The sequence below is a fragment of the Rana temporaria genome, chromosome 2, assembly GCF_905171775.1.
Source record: "Rana temporaria chromosome 2, aRanTem1.1, whole genome shotgun sequence".
NCBI lineage: Eukaryota > Metazoa > Chordata > Amphibia > Anura > Ranidae > Rana > Rana temporaria.
Window position 1 is genome coordinate 209,677,716 of NC_053490.1, and position 16,678 is coordinate 209,694,393.

Consider the following 16,678-nt stretch of genomic DNA (forward strand, 5'->3'; position numbering starts at 1 on the left):
GAAATGTCCCTTACCGACATCCTTTTGGTCTAAAAATCCCAAGATTATAGCTGCCCTGCCTCTCCAGTACCTTCTGAGTGTGTGTATGTGTATTGTGTATGCATACTGTGTGTCTGTATGTGTATTCTGTGTGTATGTATACTGTGTGTGTATGTTGTGTGTCTGTGTGTGTGTGCATGTATACTGTGTGGCCCCATAATCTCCTATTGCCCGGGGGCCCCATAATCTCCTATTTTCCGGGTGCCCCATAATCCTCTATTGCCCAGGGGCCCCATGAGTTGTCAGTCCGCCCCTGCACAGGAGTGGATTGTATTATAAAATATTCCACAAAACACGATTTTGTGCATAATAAAAGAACATTTGCTATGTAAATTCTTTTTTTATTTTTTTCAAACGGTATCCTTTATTTGCCTGTGTTTAAAGTTTGTGTACTAAACCTGGAAAATTAGTTTATCAATGGACAGGCAGTAGGGATTGGTGGTCTATGGCTTTTGCTTTGAATTGCTGCCAAGGTATTAAAAATGAATTCTAAGTTTGGTATAGTTTTACATATAGCTTGGACGAACATAACTTTGTATATACTATACCTTGAGGATGCCTATTGAATTCTGAGCACAAGAGGTCGGCTGCTCGGCACAGGTGCCATTCAGAGAATGCTTTGCATTTTTTTAAATAATGTAAAGTATTCTCTGATTGGACAAGGTGGAGATTGTGATATCACCACCCCAACTCTACCTTATCCAATCAGACAAAGCTTTGCATTAATTTTTTTTTTTTCATTCAAGTTTTAGGTTTATTTCACTTTGCATTAATTTAGAAAATGCAAAGCATTCTCTTAATGGCGCCCACATCGACCTCCTGTCTTCATAATGTAACAGGCCAGCCACTCTGCACGGGACCTGGAAGCAAGTGGAGATCACTGGAGTAGCAGTATCTACTTCCAGGTTCCAAGGCCATTGACCAGATATGGTATATACATAGTTACTTTGGTCCAAACTGGACCAATGTATCCATGTATAAAATATCGATACTTGGAATTCCTCTTTAAAAGCATACCCTTTTAAGTCACATCTATTACCTACTTTATAGCTAAAAACGCTTCCATATTTTAGAATTATATTCTTGGCAAATTGTTGTTAACAGGAGCAACTTAAACACAAAAAGATGTTCAACTTTGTAAAGTTTGATTCCAAAGTAGAGGCTTGGAGAACAAAGCTAGCAGAGGTTAATGAAGAAAATCTGAAGGAAGCATCCCACTGGATTAAGGAATTGCAGGTAATGTAGATATTTTATGAATAAACTCAGTTGCGCATTCAGAACTTGAAATACTTGTAGCACAGTGAGGTAAAACTTCTGGACCCCCCTGTTAGGAAAAGAGGCACAGGGAAACAGATGAACTCGACTTTGTTTAAGATACTGTTAAAAAAATTAATTATATCAAAAATTATTTAATTCTGGATAGTGCAAAAGTGTTAAAACTCTGTCAGGTTTTTATTGCTATTCTTGCCATTGCTTGGGAGATTTCATTTTCTCTCTTTGTCGTAGTGACCATTGTCAGTGGATAGCACTATGGACAGTAGTGGAAAATCCAAAATTATAGAAGACTAGCAAGAGTAACAACATAATAAAAATCTTCTGAAGGAGCCACCTGTGCCAGGGACAACTGTTTAAGAGGGAATTTTCCCTTACTTTGGAGAGATTTCACTTCGCTTCCTGTTGTGAAGTGGAAATTTCTAAAAGGTGACCTGTGTGTTAACAAGTCCCTGTTCTACATAAAACGAAAAAAAAATGTTTTTATTTTTGAATCCCTAAATAAAACCTTATCGTTTTCAACAAATACTTTTCTTGTCCCTAGAAGGACACAGAAATTCTTACATTGACAGATTATACTGTCACCTACAAGAAAAATGGACACTGGCACTGAAAAAAAGTTGGCCAGTACAGGATAACCCTACTCACGACCATCATGTTTTTTGCTGATGTCCTTATGGTGTTCTTGGTTTTAGTTATTGAAGCTGAGGCAGTTTTCTTGCCCCTTGCTTATTAACTGCCGTAATTGCCGTGTGTATCTAGCAGACATATAAAGTGTTATGGTTTCCTTTGCTTGGTAATGGAGATATTTGTTTCACAAACAACTGTAGCTGACTGACCATTTGGTAAGGAGTTCAGATTTCTCCTTTTGTTTCTAACCTTGCTTGCACCTTATGTACGTTACAAGTTGGCCAAATGGGGGACCTCCTATTTTTTACTGCTTGAGCTTACTAGGGGAAGTTTTTATTTTTCCACCATCCTCCTTCTTCCTAACTATTGATCACACAACTTTATTCTAGAGATCGAATGTGCACATGAACATGCAGGATCATTTATGAATGCGTGGAATTTTGCGTACTGTATGCTATACATTATTGAATCAAGAACTGGTCTCTGTGGCTCAGTGATATGGCTGTAGTCTCTCATCACAGTTTTACAGCAGTTATAGGTTTGCCCAGCTTCCAATAGTTTGATTTATTTGGTAGATTTTGTTTGTCGGACACATTATGGTTGAACAGCCGTCACATGTTACAATACAGTTTTTCTGGGCTTAGAGAATAGAGAATCCATACTAATGCAGACTACACTGAGTGTAACAGACCACAGTCAGAGCATCTGGTTTAAAAACCTCTTCTGAGCAACTGCAAAGTTTGTGTGGATTGTGTGAAGTTGTTCCGAAGCAACATCGCCTACCTAGACACAGATGTTTTCTCAACACAGTGCATGCTTTCCCCTTTTGCTTCTGAACTCTATGCCACATGTCCTCATTGCCTTTGGTAATGTAGTACATGTGGGCACTTAGGGGATTTGTTTGGTCTTTACTTCTATCTCTGGTATGCAGAACTGGGGACCGGCAACGTCACACTCCCAGGCATTACTAGTCATTATTGAGTTCTCTCTCCTCTTTATTGCAGCTGGCTTACACAGGTATACAGATCTTTTTTATACAGCTTAGTACGCATAGGTGTTAGGAGAGATGAGAGGACAGTTTTAAGTGTAATTAGAGTTATCCCAGAATTTTACTTTAAAGCAATCTATCCTCTACTGATTGGACAAATGGCTGTAATTTTTTGCTATTGCATGATTCCCCACATGCGTGGGCCCCTTGGTTAAGGTGCTGGACATCGGCATTCTTGTATTTGAAGCATTTGTGCTGCATTGTCTTCAAAGGATGTCTCTTCAATTCAGTTCTAGATACCATTTATCTAGGAGGCTACAGGGAGCAAGAGAATTCACCTTCCTCAGTGGAAAAAGCCTAAGGCATAGAATGTTAAGTCCTCTCTCTGAATGGTAAGAAACCTTCCTTTTGTTTCTCCATTTTCTTGTAGAGACCTTCTATGCCTGGTTCCCAGTCTGGGTGCAAGGTCTGGCACTCAAAATCTCCCATCCTTAGACATGCGTTCCTCTGCATGAAGATGCATATTGTTAACCTTTGTACTTGGACAGCCTGCATCTCTGACGCTTGGGTACCGGCAGTGGTATCATGTCTTTATTTAGTACAGTGAGTCTCCCATGTAGCTTCCTCTGTTCATTCCCCTGTGATATAGAGGCATCGGGATCTGGTTCCCTCTGTGATACAGAAACCATTTAAATCCATTAGAGACATTCCTCCCTTTGTTCTCACCCATAGGGTAGTATTACTTTTGGCCCTAACCTCTGTAAGGTGGGTGGATGCTCTGGTCACTCCATCTAATGTATATCTTTCCTCCCCTAAAATGTCTTTCTCATTTGCTTCTCAGGATCAAGTTGAAGGGCATACCAGTAATCCTCTTTGGTCTTGACTGGCATATATGTATATGGTACACTGATGTGGTAAGAATGCTGGTGGACTCTCCATTGCCTTTACCAGATTGTTCTTCTGTTTCAAGGACTAATTTACCATCCTGTTTCATGGTTACTAGCTAACAGCATTGTTGTTGGTGCCCAGGTTTTGAGAGGCAGGAGTTTCTCGAAATCAGTGTACTTTATAGTGATAAAAGCTATAAAGTCTACTTCCTATCATCAAACATGGAAGGCTTACTTCACTTGCTGCGAGTGTTAGGGCTTCTTCCCCAAGAGTTTCTTCTTCTTCCTACAGCTGGGCCTGGACTGATGTTTAGCTCTCAGCACTTTATAAAGGTTTCTGTTCTTTTTCTCTTGTTCAGAGACCATTGCCCTCTCCCTTCTTGATTAAAACATTTATACAGGGAGTTTTCCATATAGATCATCATGTTTAATACCCTGTGATTCTGTGGGACCTGAATCTGGTTCTCTCACTTCAGAAACCACTATCTGAACCCATTAGAAACATTCCACTCTCTACTTTTAGGCTCAAGGTGGCAATCCTTGTAACCATCACCTCCCGAAGGCGATAGTCTGAACTAGAGGCTGTAGCAACCTTCAGTTGACTCCATAAGCTTAAGGCAGTCCCCAATTATTTGTTATTTTCATGGGTTTGATTTTATTTGTTTTCTGTGTTGTCCACCCCTCGTTGGGCTGCTTTTTTAATGCCCCAAAGGTGAAAGTCTCCCTGTGACCCTCAATGGATGAGAAAGAAATGAGGATTTTTGTACTCATCATTAAATCCTTTTTTGTGGAGTCCATTGAGCGACATGGATCCCACCCCTCTGTGTTTATAATCATGCTAACCAAGGCATGCTGATAGTAGGAGGGGTCATCCTGGGTAAGCCTACCTGTAGGTGGCAGCACAACCCAACTGTGAAAGATGTCCTGTTCCCCTCAAAAGATTCCAAGAAAACTATTTTACAGTGTAAAAATCCTTTTTTTTTCTTTCATCTGAATGGGCTCTCCATTCGCTAGACATCATAAAAGAATCTTTAATCCTTGATTTATTAATAATATGTACAATATTATGTGAATAATAAAATAGCCAAAATGCATGCATACAAAGCCTGGTCAGTTGAGCTGATACTACACCATGGCTCTCGCTGGTAATTTTTTCTGTATGCTTTAATACATAATTTTTAAAATAATTTTAAAGATCTGATTTCTTTTTTTGTAGTACATATAGAGATGTACTATAATTTATGTGCTAGTTTAAAGGGTTCTGCACTTGTCCAGTATATAAACCTTAGCATTAATTTCATACCAGCAGAACTAGATGTGCAGTTCTCATAGTCTTTGTATATCTTTTAAGAATTCTCCAAAGAAGCATTTAATATTGAAATACAAAGGAACAATGTTTAATGTTTTAGAAAATCTGTAAAACAGGTGTTCTTTGGCAGGCTGCACACAGTGGTCCATTTAACCCCACCTAAAAAGCAGACTGGTCAGGCGGACATTATCTTTCTGAAAATATGACAGACAAAACACTTTGCTCATTCATTGATATTTAGAGGCTGCCAGTTACCTGACCTTGCATATTACAAGCAGAATAACAAAAAGCTATGAATATTAAACCAATGTACTCCATCATATCTTGGTATTCTCTCTGAGGCTTTCATAGTCAGAAGTTACAGAAGGACAGCAGATTATCAGAATTTTGATTGTATCTTACATACTAACATTTGAACACGTTTTTCCTTAGTAATGTAATAAAGCCAGGGTTTAACATCTACAGAATATAATAAATGGTTCGGACATTTTCTGGAAAAATTGTTCCATAAGTTAATGGCAGATAACTTTTTGTATGGTGCTGCTTTCTTGCTGTTTGATGAGTGTCACTTGGCCAAGAAAAAAGGGGTCTATACAGTATTTCAGTATTAAAGTGTAAAGTGCACTGAATAAAAGGAGAGCCCTCACTTTGAACATCCAATTAGTCAACACAGATGTACTTTACCTTAGTTAATCAAATCCTAATGCCATAATTTGCCACTGATAGTCAGCCATGTAACAAAACCTTGGATAAAGCACATTTTACATTTTCCAACATAAAGCCTTAAAGCGGAGCTCCACCCTATAGTGGAACTTCCGCTCATTGGAACCCCCCCCCCCCCCTCCGGTGTCACATTTGACACCTTTCAGGAGGGAGGGGGGTGCAGATACCTGTCAAAGACAGGTATTTACACCCACTTCCGTGAGTCCTCTCTGCGGGGACTCTGCGGGGAGTACGCCACTTTGTTCCGCCCGCTGTGTTCTGGGAATCACTCGGCTCCCAGAACACAACGAGGAGCAGTGAGCACGGCGCACACGCCTTAGAGAATCGGGCAGTGAAGCCGGAGGGCTTCACTTGCTGATTCCCTCAACGAAGATGGCGGTGGGGGCAGTAGAGTGACGAGCCGTTGCTCGTCCTCTGTTGCCGACGTCGCTGGACTCCAGGACAGGTAAGTGCCCTAATATTAAAAGTCAGCAGCTACAGTATTTGTAGCTGCTGGCTTTTAATGTTTTTTTTTCCGGCAGAGATCCGCTTTAAGCCTTGTACACACGATAGGATTTTCATTGGACAAAGCATAGGTCTTTTGTCGGAAGGGCGTTGGCTGTCAACTTGTATTGCATACAAATGGCAAATAATTGTCAGCCAACAAACACAAAACTACGTGTTTTTTCAGCTCTTTAGCGCCACCCTTTGGGCAACTTCTGCTAATGTTGTGTTAAAGTGAGCATTGCTTCTGACAATGCGTGTTTGTACTTTGGAGTTTGTCACACATTTGTTGTCGGAAAATTTTAAAGCATACTATCCAACATCCGACAACAATTCTCTGATGGAGCATAAAAACGGTTGGATTTTCCGACAACAGCCTGCCATCACACAATTTCCGTTGGAAAATCCGATCGCGTGTACGAGCCTTAAGAAGGTTTGTAGAATCTCAATTAAACAATTTCCTCTTATATCTGAATTTTTTGTCCCTCCTATTGGTAATACTAATCAATTCAAACAAGGTGTGCATGCCCACACACCAAAAAACCTAGGGACGATGCCTAAGGAATATTAAGACTTTATTAGGTTAATTTAGTTAATTTGTTGGATATGTGTTTTCACTTATAGGGATGGGTGCATTAAAAAAATTCCTCTAAGTCTGTTTGTCTTTATCTACACTGTAGCAATTAGAGGGAGTATATGAGGAGGTATCAGAATTGTGCTATCACTGAAAAAAACCTTTCCTATTCAAAGGCACTCATGAAAAAAACTCCCTATTGCTCATATATTTTCTGGACCCAAAGGACTGTCCAATGCTGCAGTGTACTAACACTCCTGTGCCTGATTTAGGGAGCATAGAAATTCAAATGGACTGATCAAAACCCCCAGCCACCTTACTTACTGGGCAGTTCATGCGAGCAAGAAGGAAATTCTCTTCAGAGGAGGCATTCAGGACATAAAATTTGCAACTGTTCAATCATTTTAGCAAAAGAGGATATAAGTTGTGGTATCTGGAGAGATCCTATAAAAAGTGAAGGACATAACAAGAACACAGCTGTTGAACCCCAAAATAAAGATAAGGAAGACTCAGGGAGAATGAGAATAATAGGCACATATTGTAGACAATCAAGCCAGATTTATAACATCATAAAAAGATACTGGCACAATCTACAGGATGGTAAGTATTTATCAGGCGCCTTACCATTAAGACCCCAGATTACTTATAGAAAAGGGAGCAGCCTCAAAGATATGCTGGTTCACAGCCATTATGAGGAAAGAAGCTCCATATCACATGGCTACCAGAGAAACCAAAGGTTTCAGTGTGTGGGCATGCGCACCTTGTTTGAATTGATTAGAAGCTTTGTAGAACAAAAACCAAATACATTAAAGACCTGTCTTGGTGAAAGACATCATTTATAAATGTTAATGTTTCAAAACTTCTGAAATCAATTTTCAGCTAATGTTACACGTAACCAAGAGTCACATAGGGATTCAGAGTAATATGCCCTCAAAAAGAGTGCTACTTTTGCCAAAGTTAAAACTTTTTGTATTTTCATGTTACAAGTGTGATGTATATATTAATTTTAGTTTTGTTTGTCTTAAAAGGTTGGCAGCTCGACAAATACCCTGAAGGCTCTCCAGCTTGCTCTGTCTGATAGTAATACCCAGGCAATTTATTTACTTACAGATGGACGTCCTGATCAGGTAATGGGAGAAAAAATAGAAATATAATATGACCATTCAAAAGCTTAAACATCTGAAGCCTCATACACACGATCGGACTTCCATTGGACAAATCTGTGGATTTTTGTCCGAAGGGGCGTTGGCTGTGCATATAGACGGCAGAACTTTTTTAGCCGACATTCACAAAACTACGTGGTTTTTCTGCTCTTTAGCTCCACCCTTTGAGCAACTTCTGCTAATGTTGTCTTATGGTTAGCATTGGTTTGGAACATGTGTGTTTGTACTTTGGATTTTAGTCCGACAAATTTGTTGGAACACATTTGTTGTCGGACATTTTGAGAGCATGAACATCCAACATTTGTTGTCGGAAATTCCGACAACAATTGTCCGATGGAGCATACAGACGGTCGGATTATCCGTCAAAACACATCCATCGGACAATTGTTGTCGAAATATCCGGTCATGTGTACGGGCCTTTAGTCTTACCGCAGCAACTTAAAGCAGCACTGCCAAAGACTAATCATTTTGTTTTGAGTATTGAATGATAAGGTTATAAGTAAATCAAGTATACCTGTGCATATCTAGATATATTAACATAAGGTTTTTCAAACAATTACTGCCACTTGCTGCTTGCTACCACTCTTATGTAAATTAGGTCTTTGAGCCATTTGCCTAACATTTAGTTAATAAACATGGTTTACCAAAACTGTAGGATACAAAGTGGGTTTTGGAAATATCTAATCATGTAGTTAATATGGTGAAATTTAGTTTAACATTTTAACTAAACAGTGGTAATTGAAGAGTTCTGAAATTACAGACACGCTAACCTCTGATATCTTTATTGTCTACATTTTACATTTGTAGCCTACAGAGACAATTCTTGAACACATCAAACTGGTCAGACTCATTCCTATCCATACGATCTCATTTAACTGTGATGATACAGAGGCTAATAGCTTCTTGCATGAGCTCTCCAGCAAGACCAGTGGCCGTTTCCATGCTTATACGAGTCAACTAAAAGATCCTGATGCTCCACAACCTTTTGTGGTAGGTTCCTGCATATAAATTGAACATAGGTAACTGTAGCAATGTCATTGATGGATTCCTACTTTAGACAGGGCATTAGAAGTGAATTAAAATGAATGCAGAGATTGCTTTTGTTTATGTATACATCAACCACTATATGACTATAATGAACATTAAGTGAATGTTAAGGAAACATGGCCAAATGGTGTGACAGAGATCTAATTTTGTATGATCGCGTCCGATTATTATTTCTGATAATGGCTGTATGTGATTGAGTATTAGGTGATTGTGATTGAGATTAAGTGAGTGGTCAAATATTGATTACATATGAATATCTGTGGTCCCCATCCACTTACTGCTGTGTGTTACCTATACAATTACCAAAAATGGAGCACTCAGAATCAGATTGCAGCTGTGAATGGTAGCCAATCAGCTTCCAACTTCAGCTTGTTCAAATAAGCTTTGCAATAAAACCTAGAAGCTGATTGGTTTCTATGCAGAGCTGCACCAGATTTTGCACTCTTCAGTTTTAGTAAATAACCCCCAAACTGTCTGTCGTCCTGAGGGCTAGTCTAATGGACAATTAGTATAATTTTCAAAGATTTGGTCTTTTAGCTAGAGCTACATGAATACCCACGGACTAAAAAAAGTCAGAAACAAGAAAATGATTAATTATCCCAAAAATGTCACTGTGCACCAGCGATTTCACCGTTGTTAACATGAACAAAAATTATAATGAACCTCAGCAGTATATTAGACTTATTTACTAAAGCAGTGTAAAGAGTAATATGGGCTTATTGAGAAGGCAGAATGCATTGTACAAAGTGCAGTCACCCATACATCCAAATGGATTTTCATTATGCTGAAATCAAAGTTAATTGGTTACCATGGTTGCACATTGCACTTTGCCTTTCTGAATAAGGGGTGTTCATTTAATTCCTTTATATCAGGTGTTAGCAGTTGGTGGGGAATGGACCTGAAAACAAGTAAGTTAAAGCTGTCTATGCCTATGACGATCTAATGACTTGCAGCCAAATGATCTGAATTATTATGCCGCGTACACACAACGTTTTTCGGGATGTAAAAATTTAATTTTTAATGGTCTAGAAAAAACACATTTTTTTTCAACCCGATTATTGTTAAACCGGCCTTGCCTACACACGATCGCGGAAAAAAAATGCTCTAGCAAAACGCAGTGACGTACAACACGTACGATGACACTATAAAGGGGCAGTCCCATTTGGATGCCGCCACCAATGGCTGCGCTGCTCACAATCCATCCGCTCTAGCCAATCAGTGGCCAGGCTGAGCGGCGAAGAGGATCTCGGGACCGAGCGCAGGACTTTCGAGGGGTCAGGTAAGAAAAACGGGGGCTCGGGGGGGGGGGGGGGGCGGCGTCATCAGATGTTTTTTCACCTTATTGCATAGATTGCATAGATTTTTTTTTCCTTTACAACTCCTTTAAGCTCAACGAGTAGGGCCCTCCTGTCCCTACTGTGTTGAACTGTATTTTTTTTTTTTTTCAAATAACAATTTTTTATTTTTCAAAAAAATTTCAGTACAGAGTATAGCAGCAGTTCAAGTACAGAAGATGAGCGGAGATACAAAATTCCAGCTAGGTGGGCTTACACAGTGGCTCCATCTCTATGTCTGCTATCGGTGATATGTAACCCAATTGGAGATCTAAAAGAAAGAGTAAAGAAAAGAAGAAATAGGGAAAGAGAGGGGGTGGATGTAAGGAGGGAATGGGGTGAGGAGGGGGGGACAGGGCGGGGAGGGAAGCGAGAAGGAAAAAGGTAAAGAGGAGAAGGGACAGGAGAGACGGGGGGGGGGGGGGGGGAGGCAGGCAAGATTGTCAGGGTGAGCAGCGTACCTTGGCGGCCTATTGTCGACTCACGGCGGGTCCTCCACCACGTGCCAGGAACTGTATTTTTATTGTACTTTCCTCCCTCTCTACACTGTGCTAACTGTTGGCACCTTATAAACCCTTTATAATAATAATAATAATACCTTGAGAACATATACATATGGCTGATCTCTTTTTAAAATGCATGTCTAAAAATACATTGAAAAGACATCTTAATATATCATTAAAGACATATCTTTTAATACATGCTTTGTGATTGATTGCTTGTTGTGACATAATATTCCTGCTTCTACTTTCTACAACCTTTTTGATATGCAGAGTGAAGACATAAATCTCCTTATAAATGAGATTGATGAAGGACGGTCCAATCTGGAGAAGGTCAAAAAACTTCATGTTGAATGTTTAATGTTAGACTGGTACCACAATGGAGCCAAGGATCCATCACATAGGTAATATGTGGCCCCTTTTGGTCCTATAATTGAAATATCACTTACATGCTCACCATACTGCTGCGGGAGTTAAAATGGTCAACTCTTATTCATCTGATTTAAACCTTCTTTCCTTTTTCAAAAGAAACTATTGCTGTAACTACTAAAAATGTGTTGGCTGTAGTTGAGCTTTAAAGTGGAACAACACTGCAGCCAAGCACCACAAACCCAAAAAGGCTATTTAATTCATTTTTAACCACTTAAGGACTTGGCCTATTATTCAAACTTGTTGTTTACAAATTAAAATAATTTTTTTTTTTGCTAGAAAATTACTTAGGACCGCCAAACATTATATATATATTTTTTGGACACCCTAAAATGGTGGTCGTTGTAATACTTTATGTCACACCATATTTGCACAGCGCTCTTACAAACAAAGGGCTAGATTCAGGTAGGGGCGCGCAATGTTACGGCGGCGTAGCGTATCGTATTTACACTACGCCGCTGTAGCGTAAATAGGGCCGGCGTAAGCGCGCGTAATTCAAATGCGGATGAGGGGGCGTGTTTTATGTAAATTCTTGGTGACCCACGTGATTGACGTTTTTTACAAACGGCGCATGCGCCGTCCGTGTACATATCCCAGTGTGCATTGCTCCAAAGTACGCCGCAATGACGTATTGGTTTCAACGTGAGCGTAAATTACGTCCAGCCCTATTCGCGAACGACTTACGCAAACGACGTAAAAAATTCTAATTTCGACGCGGGAAGGACGGCAATACTTAACATTGCGTGCGCCTCCTAATAGCAGGAGTAACCTTACGCTGAAAAAGCCTAATGTAAACGACGTAAAAAAATAGCGCCGGGCATACGTAAATTTGTGAATTGGCGTATCTAGGTCATTTGCATATTCTACGCCGAAAACGACGGAGGCGCCACCTAGCGGCCAGCGTAAAATTGCACACAATTATACGCCGGCGTATTCAAGTTACGTCGGCGGAGGAAACCTATTTTTTAAACGTATCTGCCTTTGAGAATCGGCGTAAAGATACGACGGCGCAGATTTGAAATTACGGCGGCGTATCTGGAGATACGCCGCCGTATCTTGTTGCTGAATCTAGCCCAAAATTTTTGGGGAAAAAAAAATTAAAAAAAAAAAAAAAAAAATTAAAACGATAAAGTCAGCCCAACATGATATGTTTTGCTTCAAAATTGCGCCTGCTCGTGGAATGGCGACAAACTTTGACCCTTAAAAATACCCCTAGTTACCAGTTTTGAGTTAGAGGAGGTCTTTTGCTAGAATGATTGCGCTAGCTCTAACGATTGTGGCGATACCTCACATGTGTGGTTTGAATATCGCTTTACATATGCAGGTGTGACTTATATATGCGTCTGCTTCTGCGCATGAGGGGCACTTTCAATTTTTATTTTATTTTATTTATTTTACTTTTTATTTTTACACTGTCCCTTTAAAAGAAATGTTTTGGACCACTTTAATTCCTATTACAAGGAATGTAAACATGATCGGACCTCATTAATATGAGATCTGGGGTCAAAAAGACCTCAGATCTCACATTTACAGTTAAATGCAATAAAAAAAGTATTTTTTTATTTTCAATTATTTTGTTTTTCAACCTTTAAGGCCATTGGGCAGAAGTGACGTTTGAGGTTGCTTCCGTCATCCAATGTTATGGAGTCGAGTGGTGGGTTATCTTTCCCTCACTCGGCTCCAGGCCTCTCAGGGAAAAGGATTAGATCATCCCTTCCGATACCGGCGGCTTCGGTAAGTGGCACCTCTCCTGCCGCCGATAAAAGTGATTTTGCGGCGAATCCGCCACGGAGACCACTTTTATCTTTAAGAGGACCACCCGCCAATTGTGAAAATACCAGGGTTATGGCAGCTATCTGCTCCCATAACCCCGGTATTTCAAAATACAGCTACGGCGGTTTTGTGTAAGTGGTTAATATTCAAAGAAAACTCATCCACCATCCATCCATGTCTCCATACTTTATTTTACTGAGAAGTCACTTTTAAAAACACCCCCTAGCATTTCTGGCCGTGGCCATCTTGAATAAGAACAGATGATTTATGCAGCATTTACTTTCTGGAATCCATCTGCAATTAGCTCAGGCATCTAGTTACCTAGTAGGTAAGGTTGAAAAAAGACCCAAGTTCATCAAGTCCAACCTATGTGTGTGATTATATGTCAGTATTACATTGTATGTCCATGTATGTTGCGGTCGTTCAGGTTGTTAACCTAATAGTTTCTTGAAGCCATCGATGCCCCCTCCACTTAGACCACCGCCTTCGGAAGAGAATTCCACATCCTTGTTGCTCTTACAGTAAAGAACCTTCTGCGTAGTTTAGGGTTAAACCTCTTTTCTTCCAATTTTAATGAGTGGCCACGTGTCTTGTTAAACTCTTGAAAACGTTTTATACCTATTACGGGGCCACCAGTACGGTATTTGTAAATTGAAATCATATCCCCTCTCAGGCGTCTCTTCTCCAGAGAGAATAAGTTCAGTGCTCGCAACCTTTTCTTATAACTAATATCCTCCAGACCCTTTATTAGCTTTGTTGCCCTTCTTTGTACTCGCTCCATTTCCAGTACATTCTTCCTGAAGACTGATGCCCAGAACTGGACAGCATACTCTAGGTGCGGCCAGACCAAAAGTCTTGTAGAGTGGGAGAATTATCATTTTATCTCTGGAGTTGATCAACTTTTTAATGCATGCCAATATTCTGTTTGCTTTGTTAGCAGCAGCTTGGCATTGCATGCCATTGCTGAGCCTATCTACTAGGACCCCCAGGTCCTTTTCCATCCTAGATTCCCTCAGAGGTCCTTCTCCCAGTGTATACCGTAATTTGCATTCATATTTTTTGCCACCCAAATGCATTATTTTAAATTTTCTACATTGAACCTCATTTGCCATGCAGTTGCCCACCCCATAATTTGTTCAGATCTTTTTGCAAGGTTTCCACATCCTGCGGAGAAGTTATTGCCCTGCTTAGTTTAGTATCGTCCGCAAATACAGAGATTGCACTGTTTACCCCATCCTCCAGGTCGTTTATGAACAAATTAAACAGGATTGGTCCCAGCACAGATCTCTGGGGGACCCCACTACCCACCCCTGACCATTCTGAGTATTCCCCATTTATCACTACCCTCTGAAATATACAAAATGATTCCCTTCTACTGAGTTGTCTAATGTAGTTTCCACCCCTCCAATGTTTCTCCACTTTTTCAGTTTCCCAAAACTTTAGAGAACTTGGATTCTTATTATGCATCAATTTATAATGTTTGTACACACTATAGCCTCGTACACACGACTGCCATGAGAGCTTTTGGCTAGGAAAACTGGCGTGTGTATGCTCCATCGCAGTTTTCCCGACTGGAAAATTGCCGGGAAAATAAGAGAACCAGTTTCCTATGGGAAATGCGATGGAGCATACACACTGCCGGAATTCCCGACCAAAGCTCTCATGGCAGTTTTCCTGTCAGGAAACCCTGTCGTGTGTAGGGGGAAAAAGTTTCCCGGCAGTAAAAAGTCCTGTGTACGAGGCTTCAGAGTGAGTACCTTCTTCTTATGAAACTATGATGGTAGTCTTTCCTCGGGCAATTATGACAATGCTTTGTTGCTGTTGCTCTCCTGTTTGGGCCTGACACAGTTGCTTCAGATGGAAACTGTACGCCTCATTCACACTGACAAACCTCCATTTATATGTGTGTAAAGGACATTTCTAAACGCATACTGTATAAATTCAATGTAATGATTTTTCACTGGCGCCATTCACAATGCATTTACCTGCATTTATCTCCGGCCAGTTAAGCTGTGTAAAGAATAAACGGAATTCTGTGCGTTCAGAATCTGGTTAGGCACCCTAAACACATGCAAATTTGACCAAACTCAGCATTCTGCATTGTTGTCGCCATCAGGAAACCTGAAGTGAGCACTGACACGCAGGCCACATTGGAGACAGGTTAAAAATGCAAAGGTTAAAGAAGGACAAAAGCAATAGTTGATACAGCAAAAATATATCAATTATTTTTGATACACAGTGCTTTAGCAAACTGAATGTCATCCAGTTAGCTTTTACATCTACTTTAACCGCTAGCCACCCACCAACAGTAATTGAACTGTCAGCTGGCAGGAGCTCCAGGCCGGTCAACGTACCTGTACGTCGGGGTCTTTCTTCCAGGTTTGGGGCGTGCGCAAGTTTGGAAGTTGATTTCAGCAAATGATTTTGGCTAAAGTCAGCTGATCGGCTATGGCCAATCACATACAAAAACACAGGACTCTGTGTACTGTGAACAGCGATCTGGCTGGTGTTGCTCTCCACAAAGCAGGGAGAAAAAACAGACAGTAAAGTAAAAACAGCACATATTACACACATTACACATTGTTAGGCACCCAGTTAACCCTTTGATTGCCCCTAGATGTTAACCTCTTCTAGAACCTTCAGGGCTCCAGTGCATAACCCCTGACCGAGGCCCCCCATGGTGGCAGAATGCCAGGGCCCAATCACAGGTGTGACCTTTGCGAACCCTAATAGTTCTGCCACTGGTGTAGGTAATTTTTTTTATTTTTGTTTTTTTATTCCTTTTTATTATTTTATTTTATTTGTTTATGTTAGAATTGTATTTGTTTTTTTTTTTTTACAATTTTTTAGGAGCCCTGTTGGGGGGCTTTGGTGAACTATCAGGGGTCTAAACAGACCTCTGATGTTTCACCTTTGGGACAGAGAAAAGAGATAAGTAGTTTGAGGGCTGTGTCCTTAATCTCCTTTATCTGTCTCAAAGGTCAAACTTCAGAGGCAAAACACACCTCAAAGGTGAAACACAGACTCAATGAACAGGAATATCTCTGTACAGAGCTGCCCATTAATTCACAAACTGAAGCACAGTAAATACAGTTTACTATGCCTCAGTTATGAATGAGTCAGTGATCGGTTCAGATTCTATTCATTAAGACTAAGACAAGGCAAAGTCATTATTCCACTCTCCATCCTGATACATCCCTGCAGCAGCCGGCAGGGGGTAGGGGAGTACATCCCTGCCCAGCAGCACTGTTGGGGATTAGGGGGGCCGGGGAGTACACTGGAGCCACAGCAGAAGGTGGATAGGAGAGGTGGCGGGGCAGCATGTAGAGGAACAGATCTCCTTCATTTTCCAGGAGGAAAATATAGGGGATCAGTTCCTCTATATGCCACCCCCACTGCCCCTACTATCCAAGTGTACAGGGGGCCACATGGGCCCCCTCGAACATGGGGCTGGGTCGCAGTTGCGATCTCTGTTCGTATACCTCTGACCCCTTGCCAGCCAGTGTCATCAGTACAGTGACAGTGTA

At 40.7% G+C, this 16,678-nt stretch overlaps 1 protein-coding gene across 1 annotated transcript in view; it reads left to right on the forward strand.

Annotated features, from left to right (window-relative positions):
- VWA3B (von Willebrand factor A domain containing 3B) overlaps positions 1-16,678 on the forward strand; it is a 220,667-nt gene that overhangs the window by 45,969 nt on the left and 158,020 nt on the right. The window contains exons 12-15 of the mRNA XM_040336327.1: positions 1,144-1,275; positions 7,934-8,032; positions 8,876-9,058; positions 11,223-11,353. Coding sequence (XP_040192261.1) covers positions 1,144-1,275; positions 7,934-8,032; positions 8,876-9,058; positions 11,223-11,353 — 545 coding nt within the window. The remainder of the gene's footprint in view (positions 1-1,143; positions 1,276-7,933; positions 8,033-8,875; positions 9,059-11,222; positions 11,354-16,678) is intronic.